This window comes from Rissa tridactyla, chromosome 7 (assembly GCF_028500815.1).
Source record: "Rissa tridactyla isolate bRisTri1 chromosome 7, bRisTri1.patW.cur.20221130, whole genome shotgun sequence".
Classification (NCBI taxonomy): Eukaryota; Metazoa; Chordata; class Aves; order Charadriiformes; family Laridae; genus Rissa; species Rissa tridactyla.
In genome coordinates this window covers 54709024-54729306 of record NC_071472.1, presented here as the reverse complement: position 1 = coordinate 54729306, position 20283 = coordinate 54709024, and the positions used below count along the sequence as shown (strand labels likewise).

The 20283-nt window shown below is 46.8% G+C and overlaps 3 protein-coding genes and 1 non-coding gene across 20 annotated transcripts in view; 2 read left to right on the top strand and 2 right to left on the bottom strand.

The window, feature by feature from the left end:
- The window catches only part of AP2B1 (adaptor related protein complex 2 subunit beta 1), a 79301-nt gene extending 75458 nt beyond the window's left edge, over positions 1–3843 (bottom strand). For 4 of the 11 annotated variants that reach the window (XR_008467634.1, XM_054208291.1, XM_054208292.1 and 1 more), the window contains exon 1: positions 3720–3840. The gene's annotated coding sequence lies outside the window, so the exon portion shown is untranslated. Of the gene's footprint in view, positions 1–3633; positions 3652–3719 lie in introns of those variants that run through there. The other 7 variants (XR_008467635.1, XM_054208289.1, XM_054208288.1 and 4 more) reach the window with 5 other exon arrangements.
- On the top strand, positions 1559–20157 carry LOC128912435 (schlafen family member 13-like). Of its 3 annotated transcripts, none has more exons than XM_054208299.1 (6): positions 1559–1738; positions 12771–12963; positions 14210–15318; positions 16085–16213; positions 16982–17708; positions 18003–20157. In XM_054208299.1, the coding sequence occupies exons 3-6, from the start codon at positions 14217–14219 to the stop codon at positions 18787–18789; spliced, it is 2745 nt and encodes a 914-aa protein (XP_054064274.1). In that variant the 5' UTR covers positions 1559–1738; positions 12771–12963; positions 14210–14216; the 3' UTR covers positions 18790–20157. The 3 variants fall into 3 exon arrangements, with proteins under 3 accessions (XP_054064274.1, XP_054064272.1, XP_054064273.1); XM_054208297.1 differs by lacking the exon at positions 1559–1738 and adding an exon at positions 11283–11929; XM_054208298.1 differs by lacking the exon at positions 1559–1738 and adding an exon at positions 11937–12050.
- PEX12 (peroxisomal biogenesis factor 12) lies at positions 3967–9722 on the top strand. Of its 5 annotated transcripts, none has more exons than XR_008467639.1 (4): positions 3967–4117; positions 4427–4971; positions 5648–6225; positions 9603–9722. XR_008467639.1 is itself a non-coding variant. In XM_054208300.1 (3 exons), the coding sequence occupies exons 1-3, from the start codon at positions 3992–3994 to the stop codon at positions 6045–6047; spliced, it is 1071 nt and encodes a 356-aa protein (XP_054064275.1). In that variant the 5' UTR covers positions 3967–3991; the 3' UTR covers positions 6048–7602. The 5 variants fall into 5 exon arrangements, 1 of the variants encoding a protein (XP_054064275.1); XR_008467640.1 differs by lacking the exon at positions 9603–9722 and adding an exon at positions 8984–9135; XR_008467637.1 differs by lacking the exon at positions 9603–9722 and adding an exon at positions 7983–9135.
- LOC128913214 (Z30 small nucleolar RNA) lies at positions 9655–9750 on the bottom strand. Its single transcript, XR_008467878.1, has one exon. It is a non-coding gene; the product is annotated as a Z30 small nucleolar RNA (small nucleolar RNA).
- Positions 20158–20283: the final 126 nt, after the last annotated feature.

The window sequence follows — 20283 nt, the reverse complement described above, 5'->3', positions numbered from 1 at the left end:
TGTTGCATCTTGATGGAAGCAACAATTAACCCAACTTGCAACACCGACCCCGAGGCCCTGTCATTTCTTTCCCTTCTTTTGTTCCCGGGAGATGCAAAGCAGTTTTGTGAAAAGAAAAGCCATTACTTTTCAGTTCTCTCAAGCTTGAAATTGAAATCTTTCTCTGCCAAGATCTGACATCCCACCTCCGACACACACACAAGCTTATTATTTCAGCGTTACACTGCACTTTTATGGACAGGACCGAAAAATGCTGCTGGGCCAGTAAGTGCCTAGCAAAACCGAGAGAATGGTCTCACCAGCACTTTTCTCGCTCCGTGGAACCAAATTATTAGTACCTTAGAATAGAGGTATTGCCCAAACATATGTGGATATCCATCGTTTCATTCTTACAATTGCCAGCTCTGTGACAAACGTGACTCAAACAGTTTTTAAGTACTGGATGAAAAACAAGCATGCGAGTCGGCAGTTTTACTGTTTTTGCAAAAACAGTCTGCATCAGCACCAAGAACCTATGACCCTAAAACCACCCCCAAAAAAGGGGTTTCCTAACTCTTTCCTCGTTTTTCTGGTTTCCCTCTCCCCCTGCAAGTTCCCCTTCTCTTGTACATACTTCCATGACCTTAAACACTACCAGCAAAGCAGCAAGTCATCTGCTCCCTGAACGCTGTTCTCTAAACCTCGCAGGTCTTGCTGGCTCAGCAGCAAAAGGCCGAGCTTAGCTTTGAACTCCAAGACACTGCCCAGCAGAGCAACCAGCTCCCTGTTTCTTAACACTTTCCTTCCTCATCCCCTAACCAACCCCAGTCCCACTACTTTCCCCACCTCCCCATCCATTTTGACCAATTTAATACCTCAACAGTTAAAATCCCGTCAGCAGCAGCTATGGGGTAATGCCACCATTTCTACCCCCCTCAGCGTGCTGTAGATACAGCATGGCAACGCAGAGCAGCTGTAATCCTGCCAAGCAGCCAGATGAGAAACAACCTGTTGCTTCTCCCAGTTCCCCAGAGCTCCTGCCTGGCCTGTGCAGCTACCACCTCATCCCAGTTAGGCAGCATGGGTTTGGTTTGATTTCTCTCCCTTTCTGCTCCTGCCAAGCTGGAGAGCAAACTATGCCCGAGGACAACTCTGGAAGCGCGTTCCGCCTCCTGAAGGAGAGGTTTGCCCTCCTTCCAAAACAAGAGGCTGGGTTGGGAAAGCCACACGAGCCACAACACTGCAATCTTTCCAGCAACAAAATCACAGCATCACAGAAGAAAAAGCCGTCCTGGGTCTTGTTTTGTAATTAAAAACACAGCCCCTGTTCAGCTGCGATGTTATTGCTAACACAGTCCTCCAGATTTCAGCCCAGCTTAGAAGACGATTTAAATGTTTTCCTCTACGAGAGTACTTGGCACGAGGCCATGCAAAAGGCATTGAACATAGCCTTGCTGTTCTTTGCTTGCATTATATGTGGATTTGTCAGCAAGGGTCACACCTCCCAGCTGAGCTAGTCTGATATTGTTGTTACAGTGGCCAGAACAGCAGATGATAGAGAAAATCCAGGACAAAAAAAAAAAAAAACAAACCAGGCCACCATACCATACACATCATCCCGGTTGCATAAAGCTACACAGAGGGAGAAACCTTGCTGAATTTCAGAAATGATCTTTAAACCCCAAAGCAGGACATTTCACTGTTTTTCTAACTTCAGATTTCATACTTGGAAACATGGAAGAATCCTAGAAACACTCAGGTAAGGCTAAGCACAGCGTATGTCTTTACAACCTGTTTTAATAGATGTAAATAAGATCTGACTTAGGTCAAAAAAAAGCAAACTAACGTATTCCAAGCGCAACACAGGAGAAAGCTCTTTTTTCTCATGAGCACACAGATTTTTTGCTTCGTGTATGTCAGAGCTTGCTTTGCACATTGTTCAGAGACAGCTTGCTATCAGAACTGAGTATTACCTCATCCACTAAGCAAACTCAGCATGGTTTACAGCAAGTCCCAGATGAAGGCCAAAAACAAACCAGCCCAGATATACAAATAGCAATGTTTTAAATAACTCAAGAAAATGCCAGCTTCTTGAACATAAATCTAAATCAAAGAGAGCCAAAATAAATTATGACAATACCATGAACATCCTTGTATTTTTAGAAGAAAATCTACATCAGATTGTTCCCTCCTTACTATCGTCCTGTGTCCAGCTCTTGCTAAGGTGGAAACACGGAAGAGGTGTCAAGCTGATGGCAAAAGGCTCCTGTTCCAACCCCAGCAAACACAAAGATGAAATAGAGGAATTTCTCCAGAAGCTCTGTCAATGCTTCATGCTACAGGCATTGGCTTGACATTTAAATGTAGACTGAATCAAAAATATGATGAAACGAAAAGACTAAGAAACCATCATAACCAGAAAGATAAGCCTCCTCAACCCAAAAACTACACAGAAAACTGCACCCTACGTCTGACCAACAACTGCTTTGTCCCGCGCATGACTCCAATGACAGCCTGACCAGCTCCCCACACTGATTTCACATTGGTGTGAATAGGGAGGTGGCAGGTTTAAGGCCTCAGTATTGATCCAGGCTCCCTAACACTGAAAGAAACCAGTGCTGAACCCTTACATCTCTAAAGTGATCCCCAGTTTAACCTGGCTCTACACTCCAGCTGGTGCCACCACCTCTTATGTGCACCCATGTCACCTGCAAAGCCAGTGAGTAGCCACACGATAACCCAAGCATGGCTCAGGGCTGCTGGAGCGTCAGAAAACTAAACAGAGCAATCAAACATGGATGGCAAAGGGAAAGCAGCACCTCAGCTTCCGAAACCCGCAGCCCTAACAGCATGTGCTAGAGGCAGGTAAGTCGCTTCCATCTCGGGGAGCAAACACCCCTGTGGTTCTCCCCACCTCACTCTCAAATGTCCTGTTGTTCCTATGGCCCCCGCACTCCTGGGACACCCCCTCCTAGCTTTCCTGCCAGCCCCTCACCTCAGCAGGACTTGCAGCCCCTCGACCACCCACAGCACCCCCCCAACCTTCCCCATGCAACCCCGGACCCCTCAAACCCCCTGCTGACCAGCCTCCCCCCCTCACCAGCATCCCCCAGTACCCTCCAGTTGCAGGAGTGTCCCCCACCAATGCCAGCTCCCCCTCACAGCCTTCCCAGCTCCAGCGCCCCCTCCATCCCTGCCCAGTCCCACCAGCATCCCAGTAGATCACTCTGCTCACTCCCATCCCACCCCCCAGCACCCCCACCTCCAGATCCCACCCTCCCACCAGTGCCTTCTCCCAGGGCCCAGTGCCCCCACAGTGCAGTCCCCACTCCCAGGTCCCACCCCTCGTCCCTCCAGTGCCCCTCCCCGTACCTCTGCACCCACCCAGCCACCCAGCCCCCCCAGCGACTCTCCACCCCCTCCCAGTACCCCCACCAGTGCCCCTCCCTACCCCAGTTCCCCCTCCCAGTACCCCACCAGCCCCTCCCAGCGCCCAGCCAGCGACCTTCCTCACCCTATTCCGGCCCCCCCTCACGGTTTACCCCCAGGGCCTCATCAGTGCCCCTCACCCCCTCCCAGTACCACCCCAGCCCCTCCCAGTTCCCCACCAGCGCCCCTCTCCACCCTATCCCAGTCCCCCCTCCCAGTACCCACCCGTGCCGGCCCCCCTCCGGCCCAGTGACGGCTCCCGGCCCCCCCCCGCCCCCAAGCCCCGCAGCAGCCCCCCCGGCCCCACTCACGGCGGCGGGATGGACACACCGCTACGGGGGCGGTGGCGGAACCGGAAGCGGAGCGGCCGGGAGGACTCGCGAGGAGCGAGACTGAACCCCCCTCCCCCGCCTAGAGCGGCCGCGCCCCCGCCACCATAGAGAAGGGCGAGGAGGAGACAGAGCGTCGCTCTTCCCGGGGAGGGCGGGGGGCGGCGGTGCTCCGCGGCGCCAGGCGGGTGCCCGGCGGGGCGGGGGCGCCCCCTGGCGGCGGGGCGGGGCGCGGCGCAGCGCAGCCGGCGGCCATGGCGGAGCTCGGCGCCCACCTCACGGCCGCTTCGGCCGGCGACGACCGGCCCTCCATCTTCGAGGCGGTGGCCCAGGACAGCCTGATGGGCGCCCTGAAACCCGCCCTGCAGCACCTGGTCAAGGTAAGGGCGAGGGGAAGGAGAGGAGGGGCCGGCGGCGTCCTCCTTGCAGGCCGCTGCGCAGAGGGGAGCAGGACGCTGAGGTAAATTGTCTTGAGGGTGAATATTCTGTGAGGAAACTGCTATGGAAAGGGACCCCGGGGAGGCTGCACAGCTCTGTGCTGAGCCAGGGCTTGCCTCTGGCCACGCTCACCAGCTAAGCGTGAGTTTTGGCCCACCCAGCTTGCTTTATGACCTGGAGGCATCATTTATAGCTACTGTAATTTAGCACATTGCTCTGCTTTCAGTTCCGTTTTGTGTCCCTTTCACTAGGTGCTGGCTGAGTCGAACCCTGGCCGATATGGCTTCCTCTGGCGCTGGTTTGACGAGATCTACGTCCTGCTGGATTTGCTGCTCCAGCAGCACTATCTGGCGGGGTGCAGCGCCTCCTTTTCTGAAAACTTCTACAGCTTAAAGAGGGTACCGACAGGAGAGCGCAGGCAGCAACCTCTGGCCACAGCTGGCCTGCCAAAGAGGCAGCACTGGAAGTCTCTCCTCTTGCTGGTTCTTGTTCCTTACCTGAAAGGAAAGCTGGAGAAACTGGTGTCCAGCCTGAGGGAAGAGGACGAGTACTCCATCCACCCTCCATCGTCATCCTGGAAGCGCTTTTACAGAGCCTTTCTAGCTGCCTACCCCTTTGTAAACATGACCTGGGAGGGCTGGTTTCTTATCCAGCAACTGTGCTACATCCTTGGGAAAGCTCAGCATCATTCACCCCTGCTGCGGCTGGCTGGCGTTCACCTGGTCAGACTGACTGCAGAGGATATCCAGGCCCTGGAGAAGAAATCGGCTGGAGCCGCCTCAGGTCAAACACACAGGTATGTCAGAACATGGCTCAGCAGCTGCTTTCTAGAAGGTTCTGTGAGTACGTTAATTTGGAGGTGATGCTGCAAGTAAAACTGTCTTGTTCTCCAGAAATTCTTCAAGATTAAGTTTACCTCTGGCAAAATGTGCTCCAAAAGGGTATATCATTAGCGTAAATAAGGAAACAAGTAGCAGGGATTAGCTTCACAAGATTTTGTCATCATAAAATTGCAACGTTTGGGGGGCAGGGAAGTTGGCACTCCAGCCTTTATCCTGTTCAGTTTTCACCTGCACTTTTCTAACAAGGGAAGTAGACTGCAACAATATTGCTAAAAGGACTGAAACTTAGCTCTTTGATTTTTCTGAGCAGCAGCTAGTCATGGCCACGCTTAATGTCCTGTAAAATGATGATCCATGAGTGAAATGCTCTATGGTCCAGGTCCCCTCAATCCAGACTCTTCCAATTTAGACACCTGAACAAAAAAGATCTTGAAACTTTCTTAAAATACACAGAATCTGGGAGAAACATCCTAGCAGATGCCTCATTGCAAACATGGGGTATGTTGACCAACTTCCTTAGCATTAAGAAGCTATATAAAGCAATGACTTACTCCCCAAGGACTTTTTACTTTGGTTTGCAGATGGACAAATGTGCAGTAGTGATTTCTCCACATTTTCTTTCTTTTACAGCATTAAAATGCAAGTACAGTCAGCAGTGAGGAAAGCGTTAGGTGGCATTGCCTTCTCCCTGTCCACTGGGCTGTCGGTCAGTGTGTTCTTCCTCCAGTTCCTGGACTGGTGGTACTCCTCAGAAAACCAGGAGACGATCAAATCTCTGACAGCGCTCCCAACTCCTCCACCTCCCGTGCACCTCGACTATGGGTCCGGCACAGCTCTCTTACCCAAACTGAAGACCGTGTGCCCTCTGTGCCGCAAAATCCGCGTCAATGCCACGGCCCTGTCCACCTCCGGCTTTGTGTTTTGCTACCGCTGTGCATACAATTACGTGAAGACTCACCAGCGCTGCCCCATCACAGGCTACGCCACAGAGCTGCAGCACCTTGTCAAACTCTACTCTCCTGAGAGCTGAAAGGCCTGCCCCGTGCTTTCAGAGGTACAGCTCCGAGGGCAGCGGCTGGCTAGCAGTGAGCCTAAATTCACCCCTTACATCCCACAGAAGACTTTCGACCACTACAGCTCATCAGTGAGCTCTAAAGCGCCTTTGAGCTTGGTGGTATGTCAGAGTTTTGCTGCCTGTGCAAATGCTGGTAAGGCTCTCCCCTTTGTTTATTAGCTGTTCAAATGTCCTGTGACAGCTTCAGAGGGATCGGACAGCCACAATCTGTCAGCTGGTGCAGAAATGCCTTCAAAGACCAACCAAAGGGAAGAAATATTGATTTGGATAAAAAGAATGCAGATGGGAGGATCAAAGAGCATCACTGGTAAAAGTCCTGCTCGAGGGTATGAGCCAGCAAATTAAAGAGGTAGGGAAAATTCTCTAGGCGAGTTATTCCTCCTTTAGCAGCTTCCCAGGCGCTCGTGCTGCCCGGGGCGAGCTCTGGCACTAGAGCTTGGCAGAGAGGTAGAGGCAGGCTCTCATCATGCTATTCTTAAGAGTCTCCCTGCATTTTCAGGCTACTCGCCTTTGAACTGAGAACATCACACCCCTAATTCCCATCAACAGTTCTAAATTAAGACTTTTGACTCTTTAAAAGAACAAAAGGTGATGTGTACAAGCAAGGATACAAGAGGGAGATTACATTTTCTGCACAAGGGAGAAAAACAACAAACCAGATTAAAGCAGCAGCTATGCCAAATGATGGGAATTGTTTTTTGTTAAAAAAAGTCTTTGAATCTGTTATTATCTGCTTTTATAAAGCAAAATTCTTGCTTGATTGAGAACCTAATTTATATTCGTTGAGTATTGGAAGAAAGAGAGTTTGCTCCTCTAGGGGCTCTGTTTACATAAAAGAGACTAGACTAAAGTTGCTTTCATCTTTGCAGATGATGAAAATGGATATAAGACTAGTATTTTGTAGGCGGGGAATTTTAACACCTATGCTTGATCTAAGTATTACATTGCAATTACTCCAGTCCCAACCATGTAGCACATTCATATCGTAACAACGCATCCTTTCATCGAACAGAAGAGAAAAGAAAACGTGTGTGACATTGTGGCTGGTTCTTCCTTGACACCTGATTTCTCACAGTGGAAGGTTTTTTTCCTGACTCAGCTCTAGGGAGCAGCAGTTAGCTACTCTAGACATCATGGTGACTTGGTTTATAGAATATGAAGAGCAAAGTTTGCTGCACAAAGTACAAGGTCTTTCCAGATTAAGAGATATGTTCTAACATTTAATCCACTGAACCGGTCATCTTATTTTCCCCCCCACTTTAGCTCTGCTTCAGAAGATAAAAATCTCTAATATCCTCCCTCACCTGTACGCGAGATAGCAAGGTTATTGAATAATGGGGGAAAATAGAGTAATTTGCATCCTCCCAGAAATGCTCTGGAAAAAAACACCTACTGTAACAAATGAGATTTGTCCCCAGTGCTTGTCTTATTATCTCTTTCTTCCAGACCCTTCTACCTGTGCCACTATGGAATAATAATAAGAACTGTCTCATTTCTCCTTTTTCCAGTAGTTACGGGTTCCATAAAGACACGTCTCTTCCTTTAGAAAGCCAGCAAGAGCACACACATCTTACTGGAAAAGAAATCACATTTTCTGAGATTTCAAATCACTTTTAACATATCTGGCTTTGGGCTGGATATTAATTCACATCATTTGCTACACCAGTTTTGCTTCATACATGGAGATCATTATCTCTGTGAGAAGGCAGTACCCCAGATGCTCCGCTGCTGCTGCACGGTCTTACAATAACCTGTCTGAATAAACAGATGTGGGCCTGATTGTCCCCTTGACTCCAGTGCAACTGCTCATTTAAATAAGGGCTGAAGGATTTGACTGATAATTTTTTCAAGATAGGTTTGTTTTCCTTCGATCCCTCCTATACTTTCCAGGTTAACCGTCTGCTGCTCAGTGAAGAGCTGGGCAGACCTCAGACAGAAGACTGACCAATGCTGACTCACCCACCAGCGCTGCAGGAGCTCTTGGATGAGTTCTGCACCTTCCTCCCCCCTAATCCAGAAGGATTCACTGACTGCTGAACAGCACAACCAAGTTGCCTGTGCACATGCTGCTCCGGGGCCTCTACACCTCCTTCTCCCAGGGTTAATCTCTCTTCCTCTCTCCAGAACGGCCCGCCTGTCAGGCCCTGGCTGCCTTCCACTCCACCTCTCCCCACACCACGCTGCACAACACCCTGTCCCTGCCAAACTTGGACTTGGCCAACTCCACAGCAGCTCCAAGACCTGCACTGAACCCCCCACATCTAAGCCCCACAATTCTGAACAGCTGTAATTACTCTTGAATGTAGAATTGCTCTTTAATGCCTAGCTAACTAACAGGCATTAAGCCCACAATGGTGACAGGCTTAGCAGTTACCTGGCAGATTTCATTAGTGTTCCTGCAGATGGCTGCAGGATACCAACTTGGATTTGATGGCTTCTAGCCCTCCTGTCTTTAGTAGCCAAATAAATACCTATTTATCAGGTCTGTTGCTCTAAAACAAAGTTACGAAACGGATTTGTGTTATATAAACATTCCCATTTATCTGCTTTTTGACTGTAATAGTGTTATTAAAGCCATGGTGGTCTAAAGATACACAAAAGAGATTTTTCAAGGCACACCAACTTTATTAAACCAACCTTTGGACTTACATGACTGTAGAGAAGTCACAAATTAGTATGCATCGTACATGCATTCAGTATGCTTTGTTCTGTCGCTTGAAACAGTTACATCAACATTAACAGCAGCACTGGAGTTGCCCGGTATGTTACTGTCAGAACTTGACTTTGCAAATCTTTTAAAAAATGTTTAGTGACCGTAAGCCACATTCGCAACTCATCTAGACACTCTGAAAAAATTAGCAATTGATTTGCTTTCTCTACTTCCTTAACAGAAGCCACATGACCTCCTATTAAGAGAAAACCACCATAACTATACTCCTACATACAGATTCCCCATAGAAGCTTCGTTCTCCACAGGAAGACAGAAATGAATGTAAAGGTGTCACCAAGACCTGGAAGAGAATAAAATCTAGATTAGAGAATAGCTCTGTATCTTTTCCTGTACTTGCTTGATTAGCCCAGCCTTTCCCTGCCCCCGTGAAAGGGCCGCACTTCATCCAGAGCAGAGCACCGGAGCCAGACCCCACACTACAACTCACTTCCAGAAATCCTCCTGCCTCTGTGCTGGCAGTCACTAGATGAGAATACAGCTGAACCAGCTGCTGATGAGGTGTCTACAGGACAGACAGCTCAAACTCCATTTTACAGAGCCTGCATTACATTTACAAACAGAGAAGATACATTGACAAAATACCCGGAGTTTCATATGCCGTGTGTCGCACCAAGTGAAATAACAAGAAACTCACTGCAAGCTCAGTACTAAACGCAGCATTGCGGCAAGATACGCAAACCCAAACAAGTATTTGCACAACTCACTTTTAAAATCAAGGTTTGTTTTTCTGCTGCTAAAAAAATGCTAAAAATTCCTAATATTTTTTCAATATTTTTTAGGATGCATCAAAAAGAAGCAAAGTCGTTTACTCTGGATGAGCTTAGCCTAAATAAGCTCAGAGAGAAGATTACGTGATCATGCCCTGGTCAGAGCAGAGACAGAGTCTCAGCAATACCAGTTCAGAGTCTACTTCGCTCATCATTGCTCTGGGCAAATCTATTTCCATTCAGTAAGGAGCTCGCTCCCAGGTCAGGAACTAGAACAGAAAAGAGCTTTTTTTTCTAGAGGAAAAAACAAACACACACCTCCTCACCACCCCCAACAAACACAGATTAACTTGGGTTCTGGGTTAATTCTTTTCAGGATCACATGGCTTTATACAGGACAGTTTGCAGTTAGTTAACACTGACCCAGGGGAGGTGAGACAGGAGCGGCTGTTAGGAGCCTGAAAAAGTGAGCCCCTGGTTGCTGTTTCTAACTTTGTGTACCCACCTCTGTCAGACAGCAGCACGGAGGAGACGGTACTTTGCACCATCAGCACGGATGGGGTCTCTTCACACAGAGCTCTTGTGTTCAGCTGTGTGCATGACAAAGCCATGTTATTAGAGTAACACAGGCAAAAACTTTCCGTGTCTTCTTCCACACCGTTAGTTAAGCCAGCAAAACTCCTTTTCTTCCTCCTGACACACCTATAGACACACCGCCACCCCACAAAGCAGAAGAGGCTCCAAACAGGCATCAATTAAAGCTTTGGCTGATCTGCAAGCACGCAACAGATAAAACGAGTTGTTTTTAAGTTTTATGCTCATCCATGAATTAGGGGTTTGGTTTTTTCCCCTTATCTCCTCCTACTGTTACAGATAACACGGGGATGAAGCACATTTAGCAGGAGAGCAAGGGAAGGGAGGGGGTGACATGTCTGATAGAACAAGCTGGAGCTAGGGAAGATAGGTCACAAGTTGGGATTCCAAGGTCAAGGAGAGCCAGTACCAGGCAAAAACAAGAGGGGAAAAAACCGTCATACCTATAAATGTTGCTGAAGTCAGTGGCTCTCCAAGGGTCCAGAGGCCTACTTCGAGCTAGCCCTTCCCTCATGCCACCCATTTGCGCCCTATTTACCATCTCCTTCCCGGCACTCCCCCCTCCCCCAGGCGCCTTGCAGCTCCTCAGCACCCAGTTCCTCCGCTCCTGTCCACCCCCACCCACCCTCAGCCCCCAATTCCTTACCTCAGCCCGCCTCAGACCCCTGCATCCCCCAGATAACCCATCCCCCAAATATTCCACACCCTCCTGCTCATCACCCCCGCACCCCTTCAGCCCCAAATGCCCTACTCGGCCAGGTTCATCCCCCTCAGTAAGCCCCTCAGCCTCTCTATCCCCGTCCCCCCGGACCCTCAAGCTGCCTGCCCCAGCGCCTCCTCAGCCTCTCAGGGCCCACATTCCTGAGGGTCCAGGCCCCTCTACGCCCGCGCCACCGTACTCCCCGCACTGCTCACGCAGGCCCAGCCACGCCGAGGCGGAGCTGTCCGCCTTTCTCCCACCCCCACGGTGGACAAGAGCCAATGGCAGCGCGCGAAGCTGCCGGCGCGGCCAATGACAACCAATAGGAAGACGCGTTAGCGGAACACGGGGCGGTGCGAGCGTTTCCCGCCCTGAGGAGGCCTGAGGGGCCGGAGGGCCCGGCCCGGCCCGGCCCCGGCTGGCCTGGCCTGGCCTTTCCCTGGGTCCGCCGCCGTTCGTTTCGCTTTCTCCCTTCCGCTTCCAGAGAAACGGAAGAAGGCCAGTGAGAAGGCACCGCCTCTCACTGAGGCAGAAGGCGGTGAGAAATCACCACCTTAAACGCCGTCCCGTCCTGAGGGCCCGGCTCTGCCGGCTGCACGTTGTGTAGCGACGGCTGGGCAACAAAGGGGTAGTATCGCCGTGAAAACAACTAAGGAAAAAAAAAAGGGAAGAAATGAAACTAAACAAAAGTGAGAGAAATAAAAGTATTCCAACACTTGAACAGAAGGTGTTTTGGAAGGAAAAGAATCATGATTTAACATAGAAGTTAAAATGAAGCACTTGTTTGAGGACAGATGGGTAAATTCATCCTGTGGTTTTAAAGCAGTAAGTCGGTTCCTCCACCAGTTTGTAAGACATTCCAGCGCTACACGCGGGCCTGTTCGGGAGATGGATTCCACAGGGCTTTTCCTGTCCCTGCCCCTGCTGGGGCCTTTCTGTGCGGGATCAAGAGGAGGATCCAGCCTGAGCGGGAAAGACAGCCCTGTGACGTATGAAGTACGTAGGGAGTCTCGGAATTCAAGAAATCGAAGCTTTTCAACCCACCCACTTGCTTCTGAGTTTCATTCTGACTCTGCGCGGCCCCGAGGAGACGTCTGTGGGGAAGGTAGGGAAGTCTTCGGTAACTGTGGTGGGCGCTGTGAAAAATTCAATGGGGAAAAACTGCTTTGTAATGAAAAATATACTGGCTCCTTCCAAGGAGGCTGAGCAGGAGACTCTTTTACACGGTATGGAATCAAAAGCCAAAAAGGCATGTTTACTTTGTACATGAGGCTGTAATCCTGCCCACAGAATATGTTTCTGTTTCTTTTCTGTCCTGCCTGCAAGCAAGTTTCCGCAGTCTAGTGCTAGCTTGCTCTTTTTCCACATTATTTCATTTTCTCTCATCTCCCCTCAAAACCACACAACTTTGTTGAGCAGATACCCAGGACATGCTCATCCACCGCCGCACGAGGTGCATCCTTCCCTGTTCTCAGTCCCCTCACCATTGCCCCAGTCTCAGTGCCTTTGATGGAATTTTGCCCCAAGGAGGGAGGCGACACTGAAGATGCTCCAAAGTGGCCCCTTGCATGGATCACTTGCATGGGGAAAAGTTATGAGACAGTTTTAACCGGTAACTTTAATTATTTCAGCTGAAAGTTGTATATGGGCGTGATTTCAGTGTAAAATTGTTAGCTTTAGTGTGCTTTGTCAGTACAAAAAGGTAAAAAAAATCAAGCCTCATATTGCAAATGTTGCAAATGAAGATGTACAGACCATTTCTTCTGTGCAGGACCCTCTAGCTTGCTTCCCTGCTTCCCAGCTTCCAGAACTGTACCTCTGACTTTGAAGCTGTAAAAGTTTAATGGAGCACCAACTTCTCAGTCTAAACAAGCAATGACGTATGTAAGTGCTGTAAGTTGGGGGGGGTTTCTTCTATTTTTTTAACGATCTGTTTCCTCTTGTAGACTTTGGCCATTGCAAAGGTGCCAAGAGGAGGGAAATAGTTGCCCTGGAGGGCTGGGCTCCCAGCAAAAACTGGTTTTGAACGTCAGATAGAGCTAGAAAGACCCAGTGAAGTCTGTGGACGCTGGTGCTTCATCACAGGAAACGGAAGAGAAGGAACAAAATTGGCAGAGAAGAAGTGAAACCAGCAACAAAGTATGTTTAATTTCTCTTAAATTTTATTAGAAGGAGGGGGCAGTGGAGAAAACAGGTAACACGCTCTGGATGCTTTGTACCCCATTTCTGCTGCTCATCATTCTGGGACTTAAATATTTAAGGATTTAAAATTGATATTTCAAATGTTGACGTTTTAGCCCAGAGCTAAGAAGAAGAGGTAGGGCAAGTCCTTTTCTCTGTCACATGGGGGTAGTCGTGAGATCTCAGCAGTCAGCCAGGTTGTCCTGTTGCAGCAAGCTAGAGGGGAGTTCATGGAACTGGATGGGAAAATTCCTCTACCTGGTAGAGGAATTAGCCCACACAAACGTCCTTGCTGCTTTAGTTCTACCATAACTCAAACTTACGAGGAGCAGAGCGCCTTTCCTCAGCAGAGTTAACTCAGAGGAGAGGCAGACAAGGCAGGAAACTTGTCTCCTGTGTGAGATCTGGAGGAGATGCTCGTTGGAGTTTTTGTGCCCTGCAGCTCTCTGGCTTGGTATTTGGCCATGCAGAAGGCAAATCTGCGCTGCTGGAAATAAGCTGTGCTCCTGTTACAGGCAAGATCTCTTCTAGGCACACTTTCATTTATTTCCAGGTGCTTTTGTACCACAGTTATGTTTTGTAGCAAGGGGGCTGGATTTCATTTTGAGGAATTGGCTTAAATGTGATGCAGATGCAGTTTGGCACCATTTTAAAGAATTTGCCTGCATTCCAAGTGCCAAGTGGCAATCAGCTGAGATTCAATCGCTTTACTAACAAGGGTGGCCAAATAGAGCTGAAAGTAGAAGGGTCAGTTGTTATTATTTATTGGTTATTAATCAGTAAGATTATTGGATTCTTAAGATCAAGGTGAGGCTTGGCACAGCCTTTTCTGAGCCGTTATGGGGGAAGAGGAGGGGGCATGCAGTCCAGGAATATGTAAGGGGATGGTGGTGTAGGGAACGAGCTTGGCTGTAGAGAAACTATTTGAGGCTGTTTCTATGTTCAAAGGGACAGATGGCAGCACGGTCCCTATATCCTCAGGCTCAAGGGTAGAAAAATAAACACCTGGGCACCTGGCACAAACTTGAGTTTTCAGCAAGCACTCTATTTTGTAAGTGGAGGAAAATCCCTGTTGCCCTCAGATCTGTGACTCAGTGTATTTATTGTTCAAAGGACAGCCACTGTTTAGCTAATGTTTTTGGACGTCTTTGGAAGACTGATGTTGCAGCATAAATAGTAAGCAATTTTTTTACAATTGTTGCAGGCCCAGAATGGCGTTGGAATATCATCAACAACAGCCGAACATCTGTGTTAATTTAGTAACCGAGTATCCTGAAGTAGTTTTGTGTGTTGGAAAAATATGTTTTGGTGAAAAGGCAAGAAAAAAGATGCCAAAAAATTCAAAACAAGATCAAAAATACACCCTTGTCTGTGCAGTGTGTGCCTTGCTGAACTCTGGAGGAGGTGTCGTAAAAGCAGAGATTGAAAATGAAAACTACAAGTTAGAGGGAGATACGATTGGACTAGATTTAGAAGAGACTTTTCGGTCTCTTCTTTTGTTTCCAGACTGGAGAGAATACCTGGACTTTGAACAGCGAGATAATTACATTTTGATTTTTATTAAAACTTGGAGTAGTGAAAACACATCGTTAACCTCTACAAGTGCAAAGCCACGTCTCTGTAGCCTGACTACTGGGTTGCACACAAAATGTGGTACTTCTCTTTCCCGTGTGAATCTTATCCAAGTTGTTTCATTCCTTAAAAGAAAGCAAGATAAAGCCAAGAAAGAGCTTAGCCCAGGACCACCTGCTAAAACCAGGAAGACAAGGGCTGTTGAAGGAGGCACGGACATTATAAATAAAGCTGTTGTCGAGTTGTTTAATAGGGACCAACTGCAACATGGAGAGACGTTGACTTTCAGTGAGTCAGGAAATGTGGAATTTAAGCACTATTCAACTGAAAAAATCTTGACTCGTGTCAAAGAGATATTACCTCAGTATATCGCTGGATTTGCAAACACAAGTGGTGGGTATTTGTGGATCGGTGTGGATGATAAAGGCACAGTGCAGGGATTCAGCAGTGATGAGGAGGACCTTAAAAAATTAAGTTACATAATCAATTCCATTAAAGACAAATTAACCCTTTTCCATTTCTGCGGGAGTGGGTGTGAACACAACATAAGCTACGAACACAAAATTTTCAAAGTATACCACGAGGCTGGAGATCACTGTGGCTATGTCTGCGCTGTGAAGATTCAGCCATTTACTTGTGTTGCGTTTTCTGAAGACCCAGACTCATGGCTAGTGGAAGGAAGCACCGTGAAGAGACTGAGCGCATGCGAGTGGGCTACGTGGATGACGACTGCTGATCCAGGTCCAAAAGAGCCAGGACAATCCCTTGCCATTTTCGATATTTCCTTTTATTTTCTTGCTCCCGGTCTGGCAGTGTTGATTGCTTTAGATAATCTTACCTGCTTTTCTGTTTTCTTTGAGTGCCTGACCAAACCAGCCTGCTTGACTGCTTCAGGTCCTTGCTAAATACCTGTCTTTCTGCTGCTTGTGTTCCTTAATGCTTGCTTCAGGCCACAGCAGGTCCTGGTGGCTAACAGCTTATTAATGCCAATGCTCGTGCCTGCTTTTGCAGCATGAGCTCTCCGTGCCTCAAGTTGACCACTTTTGAGGTTAGACCCCACGGTGCAAGTGATTTTTTATATAATTGCCGTAGTCCATGGGAATTGCCATTTGCTTTCAGGCTTAATCTATACTTTCCCTCCTGCTTTTTTAGGGGCATTCTCCACTGCTACCGCCAGTCTAATAAGCTGAGCACTACGGACAGATAAATTGTTCGTTGGCCAATTCTTGGGCAGTGAAAAGGGTATCACTAACAGAGTTAGAGGTCACAACAGCAGCTAATGAGATAAGGAAACCAAGAGGAGCTCCATGGTCCGTGACCTGAGCCTGTTCTGTTGCTAATCAGCTGCTGTCCACGTGAGTTGCAAGGTTTCTGTCTGTGTATTGCATTTATCATTTTAAAGAACAGCAAAAGATTTCAAATCAGGATGAGGACAGCTTGTGGCTCTTGCACTGAGGGACAGCAAATGCTCATGCTGTATCATACGTTTTTATTTCTTTTTTTCCAGATCTTTCAAAGTTTTCTGAGACATTTAGGCTAGAGCTCAGTCTGACAGAGCGGCCACCTCTTGCCAAGCCAGTTTATTCACACCAGGGCCTTGACAACATTGATGACCTTTGTAAGCAACTGTTTCCAGGTAAGTCTACACATTGCTTTCACTGTCTGGTAGGTTTACAATGTGAATCTCAAGGGCAGGGTCAAGGTCAAAGATGAGTTTGAAGACATTGTTTAAACTGGTGAAAGAGATGGAAATCGTCTGCAGAACTGACAGCAACATTGCATTCAAATGCCTGATGACCCACCCTCCCCAAGGACTGATCTTCTGCCAGCTACTGATACGTGTAAGTGATGGAGCTTAGCCAGATGAGCCTCTCTGGGGACCAGTCACAGCCATGCCAACGTCTTTTCACAATCCAGGGAAAAATGTTAAAGACGGGAGGAGGAGGTCACTTGGAATCAGCCCAATGTAAATACGTGAAGTGACTGGGGCTGGGCCCAGAGCAGAGAGTCTGCTACTGATTACAGTCCAACATTTCTGTGGCACTGCAAGATCAGCCAGGTATCCGGGGGCTTTTGCGTTTGAGCCATTAGTCTTTCTTTGTTTACTCACAAGGCCTCCCAAACAGGGTTGGCAACAGCTGGTCCTGTGCTGGTGTTTTTAGCAAAGGGACTGAGACCTGGGTAGATGAGGATTGAGTTCCCTGAGGAAGTAGTCTTTGCAAAAGAATCTGGAAACACGTGGAGGAGTTAATGAAAATTTTGAAGACGCAAAAAAGGTATTTCAGGCAGCTATAGTCTGTATTTGTAGCCTTTCAGCAACATTAATTCCCACAGAATCGTTTAGAGGGCTGGATTTCCATGTCTTATACTAACACTAGCCATTTCTTCTGCTTTGCTTTGTTAGTGGAATCCCACAGAATTATATATACTCCGGAAAAACTCAGTGAAGATCTCCTCCAAGAGCATCCAGGGTTGGATATTCTAATGGAAAAACAATTGAAGCAGCTTTCTGAGGGAGTTCTGATATTTTCCAGAAGTTGGGCTGTTGAAGTCGGCTTGCCAGAAAATCCAGACATAATTTGTGACATTCTCCTAATAGCTGAGGATCGGCCACCTATCCTCTATACAATCTGTAAGCATCATATCTCACCAACTTTGTTGGAATACTCAAGATGCATAGCCTGGAGGCTGAAGCAGAAGTTAGTCAACACTGGGGGCTATATTCATAAATTGTGCGTGATACCAAAGCTACTGATTTTGCTTCCCGAAATTAACTGTGGAAAAGAATGGGATCTGAATATTCAAGAAATGTATCCCCAAAACTACAGCCTAATCAGGAGTGACAACTTGAAGGCCCTCTTACGTGCTCTCACAGTAGTTCTGCTGAGTTTCAAGTCCTTTTTAAGTGACCATGTTGGTTCTGAGTTTTTGAACCTCTTGACCATCAAACAATACCAGCTGCTGTCAGAAAATCTTCACAAAACTAAGAAGCTGTATGTTTATGGACTACCAGGAACAGGAAAAACTATAGTCGCCCTGAAGATCATAGAGAAAATAAGAACTATGCTGCAGTGCAAACAAGAAGAAGTTCTTTATGTATGTGAGAACAAGCCTCTGCGAGATTTTGTGCGGTAAGCATTTCCTCCAGCTATTCAGTTCAATATCCTTTTCTTTCACCAGCATTTTTAACTAGCAGAGTACTGATTAATACATTCGGTATGCTATTTGGTCCACCATCATGGCAGTGTTTGAAGTATGTAGTTGGGATGCATTTTTAGTAAGGCTCAAATTCTTTTCTCAACATCCTGAGCCTCTATTAATAAATATGACTTTAGTATCATGGGCATTCACTTTGTTCTGATCAAGTATAACCAGTAGTTTGCAATGCAGAGATTGGTTTTCATCTACTTGTATCTCTTCTGCAGGCAGAAAAACATTTGCCAAGCTGTGACAAGAGTAGCCTTTTTGAAGGACAGCTTTAATTATGTGAAGCACATAATAATTGATGAAGCACAGAATTTCCAAGATGGAGGAGGTGATTGGTATAAGAAAGCCTTGGCTCTAACTTCCTCAGCAGATCTCCCGAAGCCCGGCTTTTTCTGGATTTTCTTGGACTACTTGCAGACAAGTCACTGCTTCCCAACTGGTCTTCCAGAAGCAGAATGGCATGATCCCATCGAGTCACTAACCAAAGTGGTTCGTAATGCTAGCAACATCTATAGCTATCTAAAAAAAAATATGGAAACGATTGTAATGCACTCTACCCTAAATATTCCCAAAGACCGTTTGAGAGAGTTATTATGCAGAGCCACATGTGCTCCTGCCGTGCAAGGCTCTACGGAAGTACAAAGCAAACAAAACATATATGAAATAGCAAAGTATGTGGCAGAACACTGTCATACGTATCTTAAAAAGGGTTACTCTAAGAAAGATATTGCTGTTCTGTGCTACAGAGATGATGAAGTAAAAGCACACCGGAGAATACTAGCGTCAGAAATGAGGAAGTCAAATATATTATTAAGAAATACAGAGGAAGGGCTACAGGAACACGCTATTCTTGACAGCATCCGTCGTTTCTCTGGCTTAGAAAGAAGCATTGTATTTGGTATTATTCCTCAACACTTTCAATTTCAGGAAAAAATTTTTGAAAATATATTGGTCTGTGTAGCATCCAGAGCCAATTTAAATCTACATTTGTTATTTTATAACTGAGAACAGGTAGCCACACAGGATCCCAACAAGGCCCTGGTAGGTGAATGGTTAATGTATATTTGAAATTTTTTTACTCTGTATCTGAAGTAGAAGGATTTCCTTTGTAATGGTCCTCTCTAAAAGCCCAGACATTGTTGGGAAGCCTCCACAGTCTGTTTTAAATCAAATGTAAGGTTTCAATAATGCAGATAAAAGATACTTTGGATGTCAGTAGAATGACTTAATTCCCTGATGGCTCCTTACAAGGACTTGCAAGATCTGATGCTCAGCCTTTGACTGCCGGCAGGTGCGTTGCCAAGTCAAAACCACTATGCCAAGACAGGAAAGCGGAAGACTTCCTGGCTTTCACCAGCTCACTCCCATACTCATAGTACTGCTCAGAAACAAAGAGCATAGGCATCCAGTGTTAGAAGCCATTTTTTAAAAGACAGCCTCTATTCAGATATCTAGGAAAGTGAAAAGGCGGCCTTCTGTCCACGTTCTAGCTAAGAAATACAAATAAATGGCTTTTACAGTAGTTTCCCCACTCAATTTCAGCAACAGTCAGTATGGGTTAGAAGGCAGTTTCTTCAATGAGGAGCTCTAGTGGGAGAGGGAAAACTTTGCATAACTCCCCTTACATACCAATGGCATCTTTTGTCTTGGTTTCAGACACGCTGGGTAGATAAAACCCTCTACAGAGTTAAGATGCCAAGTACTTTTGAAAGACAGATCCAAAATTCCTAAAACTGGAGGCAGGTTGAAAAAAAAAAAAAAAAACCAACCCATATTGTTCTTCCCCCACAGAATGACTTGTGGTTCATTTATTTTGGAAGAACAGTCTGATACCCTCCTAGTGGGATTATAAAGCACCAGTGCTTTAACTGAATGCAGTTACAGGCAGACGACACTGGAATCACCCTCCAAGTGAGTTTGCCTTATGGCTTAAAAATTCTTACTTTTCTAACTTGAGGAAGGTTGAGGCACTTCATATTTTATTTTTTTTCCATAATCTACATACAAGGAAAGACTATCCCCACAGTTCCTTTCACAAACCCCAAACCTCAATGCTTAATCATGCCATGCCTATCATGGGAGGATCACTGACATTTAGTATGATCAGAAATATTTTAATGCACTTGAATTTGCATTTAAATCATTGCTGAATAAGATTATATTTACTTTATGCTTAGATTTTCTTTCCCCTCAGGGACTAAAGCAAGGGTCTGTGATTTTTTTTTGTGTCATCCATAGCTTGCGTAAGGAATCTATGATAGAATATAAACATTTATATAATAAAGTTTAATGTGATGACAAACTGGTGTTTGCTTCTCATTCTGCTTCTTCCACAATTGAGATATTTTTGACATTCCCTGTTGAATCAAACACTGTGCCCTGGTGTGAACCTCAGCTTAACCCATTCCTGCTGCCTCCTTGGACAGCCTTTCATGGTGGCTTCGCACGTCCATTTCAGCAGCACTGGATAGTTTGCGAGTGGTGAAAATTCATCCTGTG

What these genes read in the sequence shown, in the direction of transcription:
- PEX12 (XM_054208300.1), top strand. Translation starts at nt 3,992, where the DNA reads ATGGCGGAGCTCGGCGCCCACCTCACGGCCGCTTCGGCCGGCGACGAC. An exon ending in CCCTGCAGCACCTGGTCAAG is followed by an intron (nt 4,118 to 4,426) that starts GTAAGGGCGAGG and finishes CCCTTTCACTAG; the next exon opens with GTGCTGGCTGAGTCGAACCC. An exon ending in GCCTCAGGTCAAACACACAG is followed by an intron (nt 4,972 to 5,647) that starts GTATGTCAGAAC and finishes TTTCTTTTACAG; the next exon opens with CATTAAAATGCAAGTACAGT.
- LOC128912435 (XM_054208299.1), top strand. Translation starts at nt 14,217, where the DNA reads ATGGCGTTGGAATATCATCAACAACAGCCGAACATCTGTGTTAATTTA. An exon ending in TTGTAAGCAACTGTTTCCAG is followed by an intron (nt 16,214 to 16,981) that starts GTAAGTCTACAC and finishes TTGCTTTGTTAG; the next exon opens with TGGAATCCCACAGAATTATA. An exon ending in CCTCTGCGAGATTTTGTGCG is followed by an intron (nt 17,709 to 18,002) that starts GTAAGCATTTCC and finishes TCTCTTCTGCAG; the next exon opens with GCAGAAAAACATTTGCCAAG.